Raw genomic sequence first — 20950 nt, 5'->3', positions numbered from 1 at the left:
TGGACCTTTGTGCAAAGTTTGCTGAGTTTTGGCACATGGGAATGTTGCACAAGCAGAGGCTTGAACTCACAGTCTTTGACACCAATGACTGGTCTCTAGCTCTCTGAGCTAAAATTTAACGTGTAGCTTCACAAACTGACTGAGCCAATCAATGACGTGCAGGACAGCAGCCATCCATGCATGGAAAAGCAGATTTTAAACAGCTGTCAAAAATTCAGTTATTAAGTTATTATTCTGAAAATACACATGTTGCATCTAGACAGCATGGAGATATTGATCATTTGTTTTTAACAATGACTGATTTGCTCCATAAGTGAAAAACTGATGTTTAAAAATGCCATTCTTGCATTGACTCCAATTGTTAACATGAGAGCAAAATTCAAAATGCTGTCAAAAATTAAGTTTTTGAGATAAAATTCTGAAATTTGCCACACATTATCTACCATGACTCTAGAATTTTGTCCATTTTTTTCCATGAACATTGAAGATTTATTTAGCAAGAATTTGTAGGTATATGTTTACAGTACCGTTTACAGTCAAACATTTTGATGCACTGTAGGCTCAATTTTTGATCTCAGAAACAACGTTTGTGTAGGACAGTCTTAAGATGCTCTGTAGCAAGTTTGGTGTCAATTGAGCAAAAATTGTGGGAGGAGACAGGTTTAAGAAGTTTTACAGTTTTTGAAAAAAAAAAATAGGGTGATGGACTGTGTAATGTGTTGTATTGTGAATTTATTAAAAAAAAAAAAAGAAAAGATGAAGAAGAAGATTTCTATTGATTTTCATGTGGCTTTGTTGTTATTACAGTTATTAAAGAAAGCCAGAAAAAGTCAGGGAGAAAACTCAGGCCAGCCACAGATGAGAAAAAGAAACGAACAGGTAAGAATTTACACGATAAAGTGTCAGTTTTTTTTTCACAGAGCACATCCTCATGGCTTGAACATTGTTTTAAATCGGGGAGAGTCACAACGTGAAGATGGATCACTCAGTGGTTCTTAACACAGACAGTGAGGCAGGGAGAAGGCAGAGAAGTGGACACTTGAACTGTGAGCTCTAATGTTACCAACACATCTTATAGACACTTTGTGGCACCAGAGTTAACACCAGTTCATCCAGTGGCGGTTCTGCCTATGTTGCCGCCCTAGGCGAAATTACTGGCTTGCGCCCCTTCATGTTACTACTCCAAATGTAATATATGGTTGTCAGTGACAGTTCATTACAGAAAGATTGTCAATACAGGCATCAGAGGGAAACAGAGTCCAAAAGAGAGCGAAAGTGCAGCAGAGCCCAGGCCAGGCCAAGAGAGGAGAAAGCAGTGAGCAGGTAAGCACCTGAACTGAGATGTAATGTTATGTTATAGATTGTTTTCATTGATAAATTTGGACTTTCCTTCTATTTCTTCTGTGAATTAGTCACCGTATACTCTATGGAATGTTAGGAAATACAATGAAAACTTTAAAATATTTCCGGTGAGGATCTTCAAACCCCTCGTCTTATCTTTATCCCCACCGCTCTCCAAATCAAAGCTATGCTCTTGTATGGAAGCTGGGACAACGACACACATCTTTCTCTGTGTTCAACAGGTGTATCAGCAAATTCTCAAAATCACACTTCAACATAAAGGGCCACTCCTGCATCATGTACTATGTGGCAAGAGTCCACTGACCATTTGAGGTTTATACGTTTTAAATGGTTTATTTTCCAAATGCAAGCAAACAAACAGAGAACAAAGTAGACCCACTCTCTTCTTGCCTCTCTTGCTCTGGTAAAAATAAGCCCGCCCAGTGCATCCTGGTCCTGTACCTACCCTTAATCTGTATACCCTTGATTGCCCAGTGTTAACAAACATACCCAAAACAACAAACAAACAAAAACTAATCATGCAAAACTAAATATGCCGAACAAGAACAAAAAAAACCTAAACCAAACAAATAATAAACAGAAGAAAAAAATATTATCAAATATCTTGCCAAAATAAAGAAGTTATCTTTCACAAAGCTTTAACAACCGTCCTAAAAAATCAAAGTACAAGTGGACGGCTGTCAGTCCTGACCGCACACACCTGGTATTATTTAGACATTTGTGAGGGAATGTCTAATGAATCAGGTTTGTTTTGCTAAATTTTCATTTATGTGCGCTGTTTATATTCATTCTCAGAGTGGACCCTCCACCTCCACCAGTAGTTACTGTACTGCCCCAGTAAATGAAAAAGGTGAGTTGTACAGTGGCTGTTTTACTATCTTGTAAAATAATGTCTGTGTGTAGAAGAAAGTCAAGATATTAGCCTTACAGAATGCTTTTCTCTTTAGGGAAGAGAAAGTTTGATTGTCAAACTGAATCAAGCAAAAAGAAATTAAGAACCACTGAGCCCCACCATGGATCTGAACTGGCAACAAGTCCAGGTATTGCTAAAAAAATATTTTCCAGCTTATGTACAAATGGCTATTCTAATACAATGGCTGACAACATAATTTTTCTTATGCAACTTATGCATACTTGAATTTTTAATGTATTGCAAATATCTGTTCAAAATGTGTGGAGTAACATTGCAGCCTGTGTGCTAACATGTTTGAAACTAAACGGTCCTTTACTTTTACTCTAGCAGAAGCTATCATGCTGGATGAGGTAAAGCACATCATGAGACGTGTCCATTACAAACTTAATGAGCAGGGCCACACAAAGCTCAATGCTTTTCTTAAGTAAGTATTCAAGTAAGCTTGCTTTTCATTACTCACTTTGCTTTTGTTGCTTTTGTTATCCATAACCTGTTCAATGCTTAAGTTCAGTGCGTTGATTAAAGTTCATAAATGATTACAATCCCCGTCCCCACATTTTTCAGCATTTTATGTTTACTATTTTAACTGTGTATGTGTTGGTTACATACATTTAGCCAGGGGCACATCAGGCATAATTGTAACTATAGCCTGAAAACAAAGAAGAAATGCCATATCATTTGTATTTCTTCACATTACATGATTCATATTCAGAATACAGTGATGTCATCACAAGAATCTAGATTCTTAATGCAGTGTGTTGCTCTTTCCTGAATTTCCTTCAAACCTGTGTTTTCCTCTGCTGCTGCTTGCTGAAAAGTCCTTCTCAGCCCTCATAGATTTCTAAGGGTTGATATTTCTCTGTGGCATCTGCTTTGTCTTGGCTCGCTGTTTGCTACAGGCTGCTCCTCTACTTTTCAAAAGTTGTGGGCACCCAAACAATGGTTGAGAGTATTGCTCGAGTCTTATTCAAAATATCACCCATTGGGGATGCCTCCAGGTTTCCATCTTGTCCAAATTTCTCCCAATCCCTCTTTGCATCTGCTGCAGGTTACTCACTGCATTCATTATCTGTTTATCCAATACGACTCGTGCCCTGTTTATAGTTTAATAATGATACTACTACTACTACTACTAATGATGAGAATAATAACAATTATGATTATTATTATTATTAGTGGTAGTAGTAGTAGTAGTAGTATTACATAATGATTTTAATAAAATTTTTGATGACAAAATTTAAAGAGTGGGTATTATGTAAATTTCAATCGTCTAATTTGTATTTACCTTTTTACTGGGTCTTTCAAACAAGTTCTTCCTTAATGACAATATTTACAATATTTTACAACATTTCCAACAATGTTTGAAAACAGCATTTGCTTTTTCTGGTTGTGGATGGTAGAGAGTCGAACAAGAGGAGAAAATCAAAGAGACACTGGAGTAAATATTGGGGTTTTGGAACCAAAGTGGCACATTATGACCTCAGAGCACAGACCATGCTGCTCAAGGTGTTTGAAGAGTTTAAGGATTAAGAAAAAGTACCTGCCCACGACTTTGGTAGTTGTGGTCTTGAGATTGCTTTTTGAAGGTCTCGGCCTCGTCTCAGAATTGAAGGCGTTTTGTAGGCCTTGTCTTGGTCTGAGACAAAGGGAACTCCAGATTTTATTTCAAGGCTAGTCAAGACCACAACAAGCGGATATCGCAAAACTGCCTGTGCATTTGTTCTCGGTCTTGACTGGTTTCAGTCTGGTCTTAGTGATGTCGTAGTCTCAGTTTAGATGGTCTGTGACACTACTGCCCTCTTTAGTTCCACTGAAGAAGGTGCTAGTACTCGTTATATGTTGCATTTATGCACAAACCTCAGCAATGTTTCAACTAATGTGAGGCTTTCTGATATGAAATAGTAGTTCAAGGTATGCTTGACTGCATTTTCATAAATGTTTGGCTTTTTTGCTTCTCCACATCCTGTGTTTGATTACTTAGATTTTATACCCAGTCAGTTATTAACATATGTATTTCACAACAGGGAAAAAATCAAGGATTTGCAAAGTGGCAAAAAGGAGTTGGTCGGTGTCTTTGGTAAAACAGGGGCTGGAAAGAGCTCTTTGATAAACGCCATCATTGGAGAGAAAGGCCTCTTGCCCTCGGGAAGTGTCAGTGCATGTACCTCAGTCATGATCAAGGTGGAGGCTAATATGGAGAACTCCAAGTACATGGCAGAAATTGAGTTCATCACAAAAGAGGTAAACTTAGCTTTTCATTTTTAAAGGAATACTCCAACACGTTGGGCAAAATACTCAGTCTGACACAAGGAACCGAACTGAACACAGGACCTAAATACACAAGAACGAATAAGCTAACAAGACACACCTGGGGAAGGGGCTGGAGCACAAGACAGGAGAACACAGAGGATAGGCTGAGGGAAACACTGGGAGGGATCAGAACAATTAGGAATAAATGACAGACTCAGGACAGGTGTGGCATTGGGAGGGGCAAACAAGACGAACCAGACACAGGTGGAAACACTGATTGGAGCAGGGCAAGGGACCACAGGAAACAGAAAAATGAGTCTAAAAACACAAGCACGAAACCATGACAGGGCGCTTTGTCTCAGTCTGATTAAGTCAGAAAAGGGGTATTTTGCCCAAAACATTGGAGTATTCCTTTAAGTCACACATAAGGCTATTTGAAAGAATACAGTGTAGGTTAAGATGTACAAATCTTGTGTACATGAATGTTTTATTTTTATTTTTTAGGAATGGGAAGACGAGTTATGGTCCTCATTGAGAAATCTTTCTCCTGAGAGCCCTGTGGATGAGCCCTGTGATGATGACTATGATGACAGCAGCGAAAAGCTCTCTGCACTGTATGGAACCGACATTAAGAAGTCACCCCAAGAACTCATGGACAGCAAGTATTTCAGAGAAATCCCAGAATTTCTCCAGGCTAGAAAGAAAATACTGACATGTGAATCAGTAAGTAAAATAAAACATATCTTTCACTCTCCTTTAATTGGTCTTGCAATGTTTGATCTTCCTAACAGAGTGGAACAGAGTGTTGGTGTTTTTATGTAACAAACTATCTCAGTTAGGTTTAATGCAGTTCAGTGTCCATGCAATAAATCTGAAGATTTACATTACAGGCTTCGCTGTTATCTGAGAATGTTGCCAAGTACACAAGAACTAAAGGGAAAGATGCAGCACAAAAGAGCAGACGAGAATATTGGCCGCTGGTGAAGTGTGTGACCATCAAGTTGCCAAATGTCTCCGATCTTCTTGAGCACATCACACTTGTGGATCTTCCTGGAAATGGAGACTGTAACAAAAGCAGAGATGAAATGTGGAAGGAGGTAATTTATTCATACTCATACCTTATCATCTGTAAACTATATTACCACCATGCTGCTCTCTTGCACTGAGCTTTCATTTACTGCACCTGATACACAACTTAGCCTAATAGAAAACTTAATGCATAATCCGTTTAACAAAGAGTAAGAGGAACTTAATCTCAGAGTTACATATTGAAGTGTCTATACTAATGAGAACACATTTGCGGTAAAAACTGTAAGTATTGTTTTAAGATAGTTATCAGTATTTCTGTACATATTCTGCATTCCATTTAACACTTAAACAGCGATCATATTTATAACTCACCATCCTGTTCCTTCAGTGTGTTGGAGGTTGTTCAACTGTGTGGATTGTGAGTGAAACTAATCGAGCAGCCTCAGACAAAGCATCCTGGGAGATCTTGGAAAACACCATCAGCCTCATGGGAAATGGAGGGGAGTGTCAACGTCTCATGTTCATCTGCACCAAATCTGATGATATTGACGATTCAGATGAAATGTAGGTGGTAATGCAGCATTCAGGATATAGTAATCACATTGGTTGATATAAAATCTAAAATACAAAATGGTTATACATTAACTTGAGGTTCATAATATGCATTAATTTTGATAAATCAGTCTTTGAAAAAAGAAGGTAGCCTGTGGCTTTAGCAAAAGACAATTAAACTATATTTTACTAAAGCAAAGCCAAATGGAGTGTACAGTAATATAATGTTTTTGGGTGTTTTTTTGTTTGTTTGTTTTTAGTAAAAGTGGATAAAATGAAGATAAAACTGTCTTAAGACATTCACGTCTCTTCCAGGTCAAAAGAGAATGTACGTACTCAGATACTGAAAAGAAACGAGGATGCCAAGTGCCAAGTGAGGGAAAAATTCAACAAACAAAAAAAATTTAAGGTGAATTTTCAAAACTGACATAAAGTGGTTTTTTTTTGTTTGTTTTTTTTACTTACAAACCTTCCTCAAATTGAAACATATTTTTTTTCTTTTCAGAGGCATTTCAGTGGTGACAATGCATTTTTCCGAGTTTTCACCGTGAGCTCCAGAGAATTCCACAGGGAAAGATTTCTGCGCAAAGATGAGACCGGTAGATCAACTAGGCCCACTCGCATTATGAAACTGACTTCAAATGTAAATACACCTGTAATAAGTACACACCACCATTCTTTTATTTTGTCTCTAGAAATACCTGAACTTCAGCAATGTCTGCGAAATCTCAATGACCGTCAGTCAAAGACATCAAACTATGTCTCTGGAGCTTATGGGATCCTGTCTCTGATTCAAGGAGCCAACTGCAGAGAAACGGTACGATAATTTAATTACACCTCATTCTGTCTAAGGATTGCTGTGTTGGTATGTCCATCCATCCATCCATTCGGCAGTTTACTATACATTCATCAATTTAGTTTATTTAACAGTTTACTTGAAATTGCCATGAAATTTGGCGAGCCAAATTTGGTCAGAGGATGAAGTCTGTCAAGTTTTGTGACTTCATGATGTTTCCTCTACCACCATCAGGTCACCATCAGGCCAAAAAGTTAAGGTCTCATGAAAGGTAATTAGTGAGTTGACACATTTAATGAGTGCATTCCTGCCACCCAAGAGATTCCTCTTAATTGGGGTGTCCCGCTAAGCCTTCCTGTAGTGTCACCATCAGGCGAAACATTTGATTTGAACACAGCATATCTCTATAGATGTAATAAATGAATTACCAAATAATTTGCCATGCATACTCATGCTCTCCAGCGAATTAATCTTATCAGTGTTGCTGTCACCTTCACCTTTCCTTTAGTGCTATCTTTAGCCCTTATGCTCACCTCATCCATTTCAAATGCATCAATCGTAATGTTTTGTATGCAATGATAATCATTGCAGCCATATCCATCAGCTGCACTTACATACCTATCCAAGGACTGTCACACACATCCACTGCTTCTGTTCAGGAGTAAAGTCTATTTACTGTGTGTGTCTGATACACATCACCAGTCACTGTTTTGTGAAGACACACCACTGAAATACGCTTCACCAAGCACATCCACTGTTGACACAGCAAGGACACACGCAAGACACACCTTAATTTAACACTTTGCTGGAGTTGCTGTACAGATTCAGGTGATATATTGCTTGAATGTTTTATTTTGAATGTATTGTTCTTTGTCTCAGGCTTGCCGCAAGCCACAAGTTTGCACAGCCCTGGAACAAAGATTGAGGGCTGAGCTTGAAAAACTCAAACGATCCATGGAAGAGTCTTACACAGCTTTTGAAAAATGCCTTAATGAGGGAGTTGAACAATCTCAAGTGTCATATGAAAAAACCTTGAAGTTCATCTTGTATCCCGTAAGTGTCTTAATAACTGTTCTATCAACACAAATTGTGTGCCTCTAATGAAAATGTTAATTGCCCCTTAAATATTGTGCTATAGTGCTTTTTCTTCATTTTTTCAGAGAGGCAAAAGAAATTGTGCTTTTCATGGGACGATGAAGTCTTTAGTTAAGAATGATGGCATTCACAAACCCAAAAAGAAGCGTGAAATAAACATCAATGAGAGGTTAGCTTCATGCATGAGAGATCACATTGATGAGGAATTCAAGACAATCTTCCCGTAAGAAGTGCCTTAAATCACATGTAAACCCATTTCATTAAAAAGCATTAGAAGCAATGGGACATGACGAGAATCAACAAATAATACCCTGTTTGCACACGAACTGTCACCTGTATAAAAGGTTAAACACATGACATCATTTTTCAGGAATGAAGGAAGGTATGGACCGTTCAAAGGAGCCATCAGTGAGTTCACGCTTGACACAGAGACTCTGATTAAAAACTACAAAGATGTCTCATTACAACTGACATTTCTCAAGACAGAGGTACAGTGTTTTAATAATAGTATTACATTTTAATTTATTGAAATGTCTGATGTCTGCCCAGTGATTTGTTATCATGCTTCTCAGACATGCCAGGATAGAGTCTTGATGGCAGCAGGCCAAGTAAACCATCTCAAATCCTATTCCCATCTCCTTAGCCTGTACAGCCAGCCACTCTGCAAAGAAACCTCATTTCTGACACTTATAAATGTCATCCTTTCAGTCACTGTTAAAAGGTTGTGACTATATTTGGGGATTAGAGTGAAGATTTACCATAAAATGGCATGTTTTGCTTTGTGGCTCATCTCTGTATCATGCTCTCATATAACCAGTGGAGCCTAGGTTGGGTTTCCATCCCAACATACAAACAAACTTGAAATACTGCTTTTATTTGTGATGCACGGGATGTTGTTGGTCTGTCATGGCTGACACATACCTGTGGGGTGGCAGATGGAGAATCCAGAGTACTGGATGTCTGACTGCTGAATCTTGGATTCAGGAGGAACAATATGGTTTCCATCCCGGGTGTGGAGCAGAAGACCAGCTCTTCACCCTCACATGCATACTGGAGGGATCATGGGAGTTTAGTTGAGTCTATATGTGTTTTGTGGATCTGGAGAAGGCATACAGCCTTGCTCCCTAGGGTGCCAGGTTTGCTGCTGTGAATCATTTGGTTTCTGTATAACCGCAGTAAGAGTTGTGTCTGCATTTTGGTCAGGCTCATTCCCAGTGGCTGTTGGAATCCATCAGGGTTATGCTTTGTCTCCAATTCTGCTCATGATTTTCATGGACAGGGTTTCAAGGTGCAGTCGCAGTATAGAGGGTGTCCAATTTGGTGACCACAAGATTGTGCCCCTGCTTTTCTCAGATGATGTGGTTCTGCTGGCCTCATCAGGCTGTGGCCTCCAACACGCACTGGGTCCGTTTGAAGCTGAATGTGAAGCGGTCGGGATGAGGATCAGTACCTTTAAGTGTGAGGCCATGGTTCTCCTCCAGAAAAAAAGCTTGCTCTCTCTGCCAGAAAAAAATGGTTTGCTCTCTCTGAGTATGGAGTGACTTACTGCCTCGAGTGGAGTTGTTCAGTTATTTTTGCATCTCATTCAAAGTGAGGGCATAATGGAGTTTGCGACAGGTGGATCAGGGCAGCAGTGCAGTTGCACGCTCATTGTACTGGACTGTTGTGGTGAAGAAGGAGTTGAGCCAGAAGGCAAAGCTCTCAATTTACTGGTGGATCTTTGTTCCAACCCACATCTATGGTCATGAGTTCTGCACAGTGACCAAAAGATTGAGATTGCATATACAAGTGGCAGAAATGATTTCCCTCCACAGGGTGGCCAGGCGCACCCTTAGGGTTAGGGTGAGGAGCTTGGCTACATGGAGCTCCCACTAGAACCGATGCTTCAGCACACTGAAAGGAGCCAGGTGAGGTGGTTCAGGCATCTAGCCAGGATGCCTCCTGGGCAGCTGCCTGTGGAGGTTTTCTGGGCACAATCACCCCAGGGCATGCCTGGGAACACCTTGAAATCACTGTGTCATGCACCTTTCCCATGATCTCACAAGTCATGATCAAGTACAAAATAAAATTACACTGCCTTGCCTAAGTGTTTTTTCACAGTGAGTCACAAAAATGTCAAAGGGGTAGGAGGTTATGTGTACCACTGATGTAAATGAATCTTTTTACTAAGCAGAGTGTGTAATTACACATTTTTAATTCTCTCTGTAAGGAAGCAAAATTTAAGGCAGATCTGAATGATGACATCCGCGTGAGGAAGAAACAAATCTACAACAGTCTGTCAACCTCAATCCAAGGTTCAATGCAGCCATGCTATAAAGGTAAGCAACAACACCCTGACACATGCAACTTGATTTAAAAAAAAGACACCAAATACAGTGAAATCTGAAGCCAGATATAGTTTGACAGCATGGGCTCTAGTTTCGCAGACCAGGCGAGGCGGGGACGTAGCGCAGATGCGCTTCGCCAAGTAGGTGTGGCCAGGCGGATTTTCCAAGTTTGGCACGCCGTTCTCGGTGGCGCAAGTACTCCGCCGTCCCTCCTACCGGCGGAGGGGAGGAGAGAAGGCGTGGAGTGGGCTTGACACAGCCGATTCACATGTAACCAATCAAATGAGCCCCTGTCCTCACCTTTAAAATGCGCTGCGCGAAGGCATAATGAAAGTTTACACAACTGACATGGAGGTCTATTGCCGCAGGCGGAGCGGAGCTCAGGAGACAGCGGCGAGCAGTGCGCACACGTCACCAAAACCTCACAGGCAGGCTTCCGGAATGTCAGACACATGAACGATGCAATAAATACCGAAAAAAACACTATTCAATGCTACGATCACAATCAGCACATGCATACACTATATTACCAAAAGTATTCGCTCACCCATTCAAATGATCAGAATCAGGTGTCCTAATCACTTGGCCTGGCCACAGGTGTATAAAATCAAGCACTCAGGCATGCAGACTGTGAAACAAGACATTTGTGAAAGAATGGGCCGCTCTCAGGAGCTCAGTGAATTCCAGCGTGGAACTGTCATAGGATGCCACCTGTGCAACAAATCCAGTCGTGAAATTTCCTCGCTCCTAAATATTCCACAGTCAACTGTTAGCTCTATTATAACAAAATGGAAGCGTTTGGGAACAACAGCAACTCAGCCACGAAGTGGTAGGCCACGTAAAGTGACGGAGAGGGGTCAGCGGATGCTGAAGCGCATAGTGCAAAGAGGTCGCCGACTTTCTGCACAGTCAATTGCTACAGAGCTACAAACTTCATGTGACCTTCAGATTAGCCCAAGTACAGTACGCAGAGAGCTTCATGGAATGGGTTTCCATGGCCGAGCAGCTGCAGCCAAGCCACACATCACCAAGTGCAATGCAAAGCGTCGGATACAATGGTGTAAAGCACGCCGCCACTGGCCTCTAGAGCAGTGGAGACGCGTTCTCTGGAGTGATGAATCACGCTTTTCTATCTGGCAATCTGATGGACGAGTCTGGGTTTGGAGGTTGCCAGGAGAACGGTACATTTCAGACTGCATTGTGCCGACTGTGAAATTTGGTGGAGGAGGAATTATGGTGTGGGGTTGTTTTTCAGGAGCTGGGCTTGGCCCCTTAGCTCCAGTGAAAGGAACTTTGAATGCTTCAGGATACCAAAACATTTGGACAATTCCATGCTCCCAACCTTGTGGGAACAGTTTGGAGCGGGCCCCTTCCTCTTCCAACATGACTGTGTACCAGTGCACAAAGCAAGGTCCATAAAGACATGGATGACAGAGTCTGGTGTGGATGAACTTGACTGGCCTGCACAGAGTCCTGACCTGAACCCGATAGAACACCTTTGGGATGAATTAGAGCGGAGACTGAGAGCCAGGCCTTCTCGACCAACATCAGTGTGTGACCTCACCAATGTGCTTTCGGAAGAATGGTCAAAAATTCCTATAAACACTCTCCTCAACCTTGTGGACAGTCTTCCCAGAAGAGTTGAAGCTGTAATAGCTGCAAAAGGTGGACCGACATCATATTGAACTCTATGGGTTAGGAATGGGATGGCACTTCAGTTCATAGTATGAGTAAAGGCAGGTGAGCGAATACTTTTGGTAATATAGTGTATATCTCCATATCAACTGTCCCGTCACAACTGATGTCAGATCAAAGGAGATTGGCACCGTTTGTGCTGATTGTGAGGTTTTGGTGATGTGCGCCAGGCAGCCAAACTTCCACTGCGCCGGCTCCGCTCCGCCTTGCGCTGAAAGCTTTTGGCGCACCTCGGCGAAGCCTTTTGGCACGAAACTGTCACTGCGCCAGGCCGAATCTGTCGGCACCTCCCCCCGCTGCGCCGCCACTCCAATCTCGGCGAACCTCCACCTGCGAAACTTGGAAACTGTCCGCCTCTGCCGTTTCGCCGGTCGAAACTAGCTCTGCGCGGGGTTCGCCTCACTGCGCCACCCCGCGCTGCGCCGGGAAACTAGAGCCCCATGTTTTCTGTTTTACTGCAGAAGCAGCAAAATTCAGTGGAAAGGACACACTGAAGAACATGAGGATCACAATTGAGAAGCACGTGCATGGTTCAAAGAACATCATGTTCATGAAGGCAAAGGATGATATGCTGTTTCGAATGAGAGAATTGATGGTTTGTCACATTTTGTATTACAACATCTCAACGCACTATAGATAAATGTGCTGCACATTTTTGTCCAACCTTGAGTTCATCTGGTATATGGGCTAAAGTTTTTCAGTTACATACTTGTTAAGTCTTATTCCCTTTTTCCTGGATTTAAGTGTTTGTAAGGTATATAATCTTTTTTACTGCTTATTTTGATCCTCATGAAATTCCTCAAGGGACTGTCACCAAAAATTAAGTACTAGTAATTGTATTAATAGTAAGAGGAAAACTGAATTAAACGTGCTTAGCTTTGAACTATTTTGGCCTTCACATATCTGAACAGTTAATTATGATATAGAGAAGTTAATATTGCACTAGTTGCATAGATGGTAACGATTACTTTGCTTGACTAGGATCACATTGTGCAGACACTGCAAAACAAGATGGAGAAATCAATCGAGGTGTCACTCAAGACGGACGATATCTCGATCCCAGGTAAAGCAAAAAATGTGTAAATAGTAATGTGGCTTTCTATAAACACTAAGCATATTATTCATTGGCATTAATTGAGCAAACTATTTCCATTACTATAACAGCACTTAATAGTGCAGTCATTTTAAACCATGTTTGTTTCAGATGTTACTGAGGAGTATGAGCGCGTGAAGACATGTTATCATAAACTGCCAGGCAACCCTGTCACAAAAGTGCCAATGAAATGGTGAATCTTAAATTTATTTTACAACTGTTTTTTTTGTTTTTTAGACTGATGATTAAATGATTAAAAACCTTTCTGAATTTTGTAATGTTTGTTTCCTAGTGTAAAGACACCAAAACCAAAAGCTCCATCTCACAAGTCCAAGACACATGCACAGGTAGATTTTCTGTTTTTGTTTTTTTGTAAAAGATTTACAGAAGTCTGTGTTCCTGTCTGCTGCCCTTAAGATCAATATAATCATTAATGGTTTTCTACAAAATATTTTGAGTTAATGAATGAATGATTAATAATGCTTGGATAATTCAATGCATTACTGTATTCTTTTCATTTGAAAACAGAGTCATGTGCCATGTGTGAGGGCATTAATTCCTGATATCTTTCATGCAACTAATGACAGAAGACCTCGTTACAGGTAAAATACTGCAACTGTTAAAGCTCAAAATCTTTTCACCAACACATGCTTTGTTGCACTCCTCACTAGGTAGGTTGCTCTAAACATTAATTATGCAAAGTAATTACATTTAACCAAATCTGACCAGTTTTCTCTTTCTTTGTGGTCCTGTGGCTGTCTGCCTTGTTTAGACTTGACTGCTGTGGGGCAGGGCTCTTTCAGTGCTCTTTGACTGGATTGGTGTTTGAGATGGAAAAGAAAGGAGAAGTGTCTTACAGGACTGTTGACTGGGACAGCTCACTGCCCACCTTGATGCCAGCAGGGCCACTGTTCAGGATTGAATGTCCTCAGCGTTGTGTCCAACAACTGTATCTCCCTCACTGTGAAGAATTCTGCGGTTAGTTAGCTGCTGTGCATCTCTACTTTAGACTCTAGGAAGACGATACGACTGCTGAACTAATTATTTCAATTCTGATTTTCAGATGCTCAGAAGTTGTCAGTGGCTCATGAAATCAATGGAGAAATGGAAGACGTGCATCCAAGTTATGTGGATGCCACATATGTTAGAGTTGAGGTCACAAATCTCTCTCTGTACGGCCTTTTCAGAAAATGCTTCTCTCACCTCCAAGTACAAAGTCAAGTAGTGCTATTCCAGCAGCAAGCTGGAAACTGTCCCCAAACATGCACACTAAATGTGTTTTTGTTACCAAGGAATCTGCCGACATTTGAGGTAATTTTCTGAGGGGATGAATTGGCCATCTGTTTTGATCATCTCCTAGAATGATTGTAAATCATGTTTTAATTTTTTTTGTGAAAATGTCTGCTTTTCCTCTCTTTGAAGGTGGAGAGTTATTACCCGGGATGCACTTTGATTCAAACAACGTCTAACTGCATTTTAAGCCCTAAAGGGAGATATGGCCTTGTCTGTGAGTCAGTTGCAAAGGCAGAAATTCAGCCAAAAGTAAGCAACAGAGGGGAAATGGATGTCAAAATATCTTTAGGGATGTATGTGTATCTGAGTCTTTCCCCTTTGATCTTTCAGAGTGGGACGTTTGACTGTGGTTATGGCCCAAACTACCAGCCCACCTTTCAGGTGTGCTTGGAAGCAGGGGTGAAGGCTATAAAACTGATCTTGATGGACAGAGGAAATAATGACAAGGCAGTGTGGGAGACTCAAGTTACACTTGCAGGTTAGTTTGGCTCTGAAATCAAGGTCAGTATTACTAATAATTAATTTTAGTTTTTAAAATTCATAGTGTAAAGTAAGAAGTGGGGTTTGCCCTGTCAGAAAGGACAACCGAGGAACACTTGATTTAATAATGGCATATATGAAACTAGTAACTATGTGATGTTTTCCAGGCCCCTTGTCACTCACCCCATGAACAAATTAATATTTTTACTATAACAAAGTGTATGTTGTGAAACTTTTCTTTCCACTGCATTGGGTTTTGTAGAACTACACATAATTCCTTCTCTAGGAAAGACTTGTGGAGATCTTAAATAATTGCCTCAGTCATAAACAGTCAAATCAGCTCCTCCTAACTCATTCCTTATTAAAGCTGTGTACTCCCCACCCTGATGCATGATAGTTTTGTAATGGAGATGAGAGTTCAGATTGGGTTAGACCAATTAACATGTCCTTGTTCTCAAGACGCAGAGTTGCAAGGCATGCATGCATAAATAAATAAAAAAAAATACATATATACCTACATTCCTAAATATACTGCCAAGAGAAAATTATGTCTTGTATTTCTTAAATTTATACATTTTTGTCATATACCTGCTGTAACTCAGTTGTGTTCAGGGGGAAAAAAATGAATTTAAGCTTTAGGTCTAAGCAGTTTGATTGGAAATTGTGACAATGCATTTTTTTTTTTTTTTTAAATTGCGGAAGACCTATAAATTAAATTAATTTTAATAATACTCTGATAAAATGCAGTTGCATCTCACAAAGAAATATCTTTCTTTGGGACTTGGAAAACTGACTGGCTGTAAGTATGGGAACTCGATCATGTCATGTAATTCAGGAGACAAATTTATGATGTTGCTTTGGTGCAAAAGAAATTAGGATTTACCTGTATGATGAGCTGCCCTCCAACCACTGACTCCTCTCACCACAGTGTGCAGTCACTCAATCTATCTGAATTCACCAGGTGATTGTTGTGGAGACAAAGATCAAAGTTCTGTTTCAGTTTTGACTTAATTCATGGTTTCATATATGTCTCTTTCAATTTCTCCTTATCCAGCTGGACAGCAGCATCGGCAGCTCTGCAGTGAAACCAGCAGCAGTTCAGCACCAACAGAGAGAAAAGGTATCTGTTTCGCCAGATCTCACAAGAATGTGTTGCTAAGATAGGGACAGGTCCAGAGAAAAGTTCATGTTCTCCTGACTGATTTGTCTGAAAAATGCAGTTTTATAGTCAGAATGTCCAAAAAAAATATGTGGCCAATATGTTGCTCAGTGACTATGGGCCAGAAGTATCGCTTGTGCCCCATATTGCTTGTCCCCAACGATACTACCACTTTGCAGAAGCATGCTCAGTGTGCTTGATCTATGCCAGCAGAAAGATGGGGCACTACTATTAAACCTAAAGATAATGGGCTCTGTTTTCGCTGACCGGGTGAGGCGGGGGCGCAACACAGCTGCGCTTCGCCAACTGGGTGCGGCCAAGTGGATTTTGCAGTTTTGGCACACCATGCGCTGTGGCACAAGTACTCCGCTGTTCACTTTAAACCAATCAAATGAGCCCCTGTCCTCGCCTTTAAAATGCGCTGCGCGAAGGCGTAATGAACGTTTACACAACTGACAAGGAGGTCTACTGCCGCTGGCGGAGCGGAGCCCAGGAGACCGGCGCAGAGTGGAGACCGGCGCACAGTGTGGACATGCCACCAAAACCTCACGGGCAGGTTTCCGGAATGTCAGGCACTTTAACAATGCAATAAATACCGACAAAAACACTATTCAATGCTATAATCTCAATCAGCACATAAATTTATCTCCATATCGACTGTCCCGTCACATCTGATGTCAGATCAAAGGAGATTGGCACCGTTTGTGCTGATTGTGAGGTTTTGGTGATGTGTGCGCACTGCCCGCCGGTCAGCCAAACTTCCACTACGCCGGCCCCACTGCGCCTTGCGCTGAAAGTAGACGTGGTTTCAGATGGCGAGCTTTGGGCGCACCTGAGCGAAGCCTTTTGGTACGAAAATGTCAGTGCGCCAAGCTGAATCTGTCGACACCTCCCCCTGCTGCGCTGCCACTGCCATCTCAGCGCAGCTCGATCTGCCAAAATACCAAACTGTGCGCCCCTCGGGTTGCGTTGGTCGAAAATAGCTCTGCGCGTGGTTCGCCTCACTGCACCACCCTGCGCTGCGCTGGGAAAATAGAGCCTAATGTGTGTTTGTTTTTTGTTTTTTTGTTTGTTTTGTTTTTTTACATTTGGTGAGTTATCTCTCAAAATGCTTGTACATGTCATTTAAATTCATCACGTGATGAAATTGTGAGCCTTTATATGAGGAGTGTACAACTCAGTTAACACACAACCTTACTTTTCTTACAGACACAGCATCTGAGTTTGTGATGAAGCACAGGGATGCTTTAATCCAGCAGGTCTCGATGGTGTTGCACATAGCAGATGACCTTCTAGTGGATGAAATTATCACAGACGAGATGTACAGCAGAGTCAGTGATGAAAGGAGCCGCCAGGAAAAGATGAGGCAGTTGCTTGATACTGTTTGTGCAGGAGGAGAAACAGCAATATCAGCATTCTGCAAAGCTCTCAGGAAATATCAACCTGATCTTTTTGCAAATCTAGGTAAGACTAGACAAACTCTGTTTTAGTCCAGTTTGTACAGTGATACTGCGGGTTGACATCCTTTTTCTTTTCGAATTACGACAGAACGGCCCACTGGGGCCAAAGCTTCGCAGATGTCTCACAAGTGAGGTGATGGATCATTGCCGCCCTCCCCTCCCCCGTCTTCTTTTTTTAATTATTTTGTAAATTGGTGTTATTACTTTATTTTACTCATTAGAAATATCTATGAATGGCTTGCTCTTGATGGATACTTGTTATTTTTTTTCAACTGTGTAATTCCTCCAGTCATTTTTAAAGGAAATACTGTTATACTGCCACACTACCGGCACTTCGACTGTCACTGTGTACGGGCATTTTCCTATATTTTTTGACTGTTATAACCATCTTCCATAGTCAGACTCTCATATTTGTCTACAAAACTTAATTCATGTACATTTTTTATGTCAGATAATTTCCAGCCAGTTTTGTCATTCAGCATTACTAATACACTGTCCAGATTTCATTTTTTTTATGAGTGTACCTTTTTTTATTGTTGTATGTTTTGTCACAGGATAATTAAGTCTTTCCTGTGTTGTAGCACTGTTGTATTTTAAACACTCGTAACTTTTAAAGCTGTATGACATTGGGCACAGCCAGAAGGCACAGAGACAGTTTCCCTGTACGGATGAATCTAGTAAATAAAAAATGGCAAAATGTATGATTATGATTACACACACAGTGCACATACAGCATACTGTGCACAAATGTGTTTATGCACAGTGTTCAGTTTTGATAGTACATACATCATTTAGGCTCCTTATTCTGCTGATAATTTAATGTGGTCATCCACAAACTAACAGTGGACACTGTAGACTTGACTTGAGTCACACCTGTTAAGTATAAGGGACTGTACTCAAAAGTTTGATAATACTGTAATAATTTAATAAATATAAATATTCAATGTCTAAAAATTACATTAAATTTTATATATATATGTGTGTGTGTATACACACACACACACACACACACACACACACACACACATATATATATATATATATACACACAGACACACACGTGTAGATATATAGAGATGTGAGATAAGCTATATAGACATGGTAAAATATCTATCTAAGGTGTGTGTGTGTGTGTATAGATATCTCAGTATGATTGGTATTGATGATCAATGTGATGTTTAAAAAAATGAAATATTGGCAAAATGCACAGTTGAATCCATCTTGAACTTTATTGTGAATTTTTGAAAATTTCTACCACTGTTGATGATTTCTGTATCACTGTAAATTCTTTTGGCCATGATAATCATGCATTGAAAATCTGATATTCTGACAGCAATAAATGAAATAAAAACAGACAAATCCCACAACCCATCAGGAGTTTGTATGCTGTAAGGAAGGATGGGAAAAGTTATATCAGCTTATTATAGCCTCTGCTATTAGCCGGTCTACTGTAAATTAGGGTTAGTGTAATATACTTCCTTAATTCTGACTTTCTCATTTATTAATGTGTTTAGTTATGATTTGGCCAGCCCTATATTGACTTAATATTTACATCATTAAATGGGCCTTTAATTAACAGTGATTTAGAAAATAGATCCTCTGATGTCATTCTTCTGTGACTGTTGTGTAAGTAAAGATAAAGTAAAGGCCACAACTGGAGACATCTTTGTTTTGCTGAGTGTGTCCCAGTGTGCATTGACCAATCCTCTGAACAACTGCAGTCTTCACACTTATTTATGCATTCTGCCTTCTGTCCAGTTCCTACAAATCAACAGCTTCAGTGACTACATGGTATAAAGTATAAACACTGCATGTGTAGCCACTGGGACAATCTTGTGTGATTTCTCTACTGGGACCTGGCAGAGAGGGAGTGGCAGAATGGGGCCGAGCACAACAGGGAGAGCCTGGGCTCAGTATTTAAAGAGGGCTTTATGTTTTGTTTTTCCACCAAGCTCCATATTCTGTTTTGGTGGTACTTTGGGGACTGAAATCAACTTTTCCTTTGAACCTGCTCTGTGTCTCCCTTTTTTACATTTGTACATTAAATTTGTATTGTTGATTTACTTCAGATGTGCATGTCTGTGTGATGTGTTTGGAAACATGTTGCAACCATTTTGCCTGAGGGCAGGGAGGGGTGTAAACTGTTGAAGAGGTGGAGACAGATAAGAAGGTGTCCAAGGTAAACGGAGCACCAGAGTAGGCGACGGAGTAATTCAAGTTCATTCACTTTGGAAATAAGAAATGTAAGTATTTTATCTCTTTGTCCTATATTCAGAACTTAATATGTAATTCAGTGTTTATGTTGGTACAGTTAAATAGGCGTGGGGTCTAGAGTGTGCCCTGTCTGTGATTTTGTTGATGCTGCATGTCTCAGTTGATGAAGGAAATGTATGATAGTAAACCCCAATTAAAGTCCAAATTTTAATGTTTAGGTCTACAGAGCTACAATATTTACACCCTGATCTCAGTACAGTGGCGTTAAGATGAATAGCCCTGCACCCTCATTTGATTGACGGCTTAAATTACAGGTGTTTTCGCGTAACCATACCAACTACTCACTACTCACACTTTGCTTACCATTTTTACAGCGGAAAGTTATGGAGAAATTTGATTTTGTGCGGGAAAAATTAAGCGAATGGGGTCTCAGTGACTTGATACAGAGATTTGAAGGTAAAGTATTACTAAGATTATTTAGGTGGGCACAGCTATGATCTATTTTTGCCTACCACACAGTTGTACTGTTATGTTGTACGAATGTAATAATTACATATGCTGGATTTCAAGGAGAATACAGTTTTATCTAAGTTATGCTCATCATCCATCTTAGGTACTTGCTGGGTGTCCTCTTTTTGTTTCTCCTCTTCCTCTTCCTTAACTAACTTGAGAGTCACTGCTGCTCATTAGCCACTTATTAATTCATAAAGAGAAGATGTCATTGCACAAGCAGCACTGGAAAAATGGGCTTATGTGAGCTTGAAAACTGAAAGGCAAACAGGGATTGCAGAGGAGAGGTTGACCCTGAGAGATATTTTGGTGAAGAAAAGTATTCAAATCTCCATCTGCCAGATAATGTATTCAGCAAGTGTTGTTAGTCATTTGAATGAAGTATCAACTTTTTTTCAGCTATTGATATCATTGAGAACAACTGAAAAGTGAAACTGATATCAGTCTGGAAAATCAAAATCTGTGCCCAAATCTGTTTAACACCTAACGCAACATATCTGCAATAGTTTGTAAAATAAGACCGAGACAGAGATTCACCTCCATAATTTTTAATTTCAGATGAAGGCGTTGACAATGAGGTTTTCCTAAGCCTTGAGGACTCAGAAATCAAAGAGCTGATTCCAAAAATAGGTCAAAGAAAGAAATTCAAAATGAAACTCAAAGAGCACTTACAGGTAATGTGATGCAAGATCAGATAATTTGCCCTGGCATGTGAAGTACTC

At 40.4% G+C, this 20950-nt stretch overlaps 1 protein-coding gene across 2 annotated transcripts in view; it reads left to right on the top strand.

Annotated features, from left to right (window-relative positions):
• LOC115363371 (nuclear GTPase SLIP-GC-like) overlaps window positions 1-20849 on the top strand; it is a 48655-nt gene extending 27806 nt beyond the window's left edge. Inside the window, exons 4-33 of one of the 2 annotated variants that reach the window (XM_030057543.1) lie at window positions 808-879; window positions 1240-1323; window positions 2158-2212; window positions 2310-2402; window positions 2603-2699; window positions 4300-4516; window positions 5030-5248; window positions 5416-5622; window positions 5943-6118; window positions 6422-6515; window positions 6612-6705; window positions 6802-6923; window positions 7782-7955; window positions 8063-8220; window positions 8368-8485; window positions 10207-10315; window positions 12481-12614; window positions 13001-13082; window positions 13224-13305; window positions 13405-13459; window positions 13641-13714; window positions 13885-14090; window positions 14176-14423; window positions 14535-14654; window positions 14736-14883; window positions 15940-16005; window positions 17254-17508; window positions 17593-19747; window positions 20093-20174; window positions 20787-20849. In XM_030057543.1, coding sequence (XP_029913403.1) covers window positions 808-879; window positions 1240-1323; window positions 2158-2212; window positions 2310-2402; window positions 2603-2699; window positions 4300-4516; window positions 5030-5248; window positions 5416-5622; window positions 5943-6118; window positions 6422-6515; window positions 6612-6705; window positions 6802-6923; window positions 7782-7955; window positions 8063-8220; window positions 8368-8485; window positions 10207-10315; window positions 12481-12614; window positions 13001-13082; window positions 13224-13305; window positions 13405-13459; window positions 13641-13714; window positions 13885-14090; window positions 14176-14423; window positions 14535-14654; window positions 14736-14883; window positions 15940-16005; window positions 17254-17508; window positions 17593-17636 — 3603 coding nt within the window. In that variant the 3' untranslated portion in view covers window positions 17637-19747; window positions 20093-20174; window positions 20787-20849. The remainder of the gene's footprint in view (window positions 1-807; window positions 880-1239; window positions 1324-2157; window positions 2213-2309; window positions 2403-2602; window positions 2700-4299; window positions 4517-5029; window positions 5249-5415; window positions 5623-5942; window positions 6119-6421; window positions 6516-6611; window positions 6706-6801; window positions 6924-7781; window positions 7956-8062; window positions 8221-8367; window positions 8486-10206; window positions 10316-12480; window positions 12615-13000; window positions 13083-13223; window positions 13306-13404; window positions 13460-13640; window positions 13715-13884; window positions 14091-14175; window positions 14424-14534; window positions 14655-14735; window positions 14884-15939; window positions 16006-17253; window positions 17509-17592; window positions 19748-20092; window positions 20175-20786) is intronic. The other variant, XM_030057544.1, reaches the window with a different exon arrangement.
• The last annotated feature ends 101 nt before the right edge of the window (window positions 20850-20950 follow it).

Source organism: Myripristis murdjan, chromosome 8, assembly GCF_902150065.1.
Source record: "Myripristis murdjan chromosome 8, fMyrMur1.1, whole genome shotgun sequence".
NCBI classification, from domain to species: domain Eukaryota; kingdom Metazoa; phylum Chordata; class Actinopteri; order Holocentriformes; family Holocentridae; genus Myripristis; species Myripristis murdjan.
The sequence above is the reverse complement of the archived record's forward strand: the minus strand, read 5'-3'. Positions and strand labels throughout refer to the sequence as shown.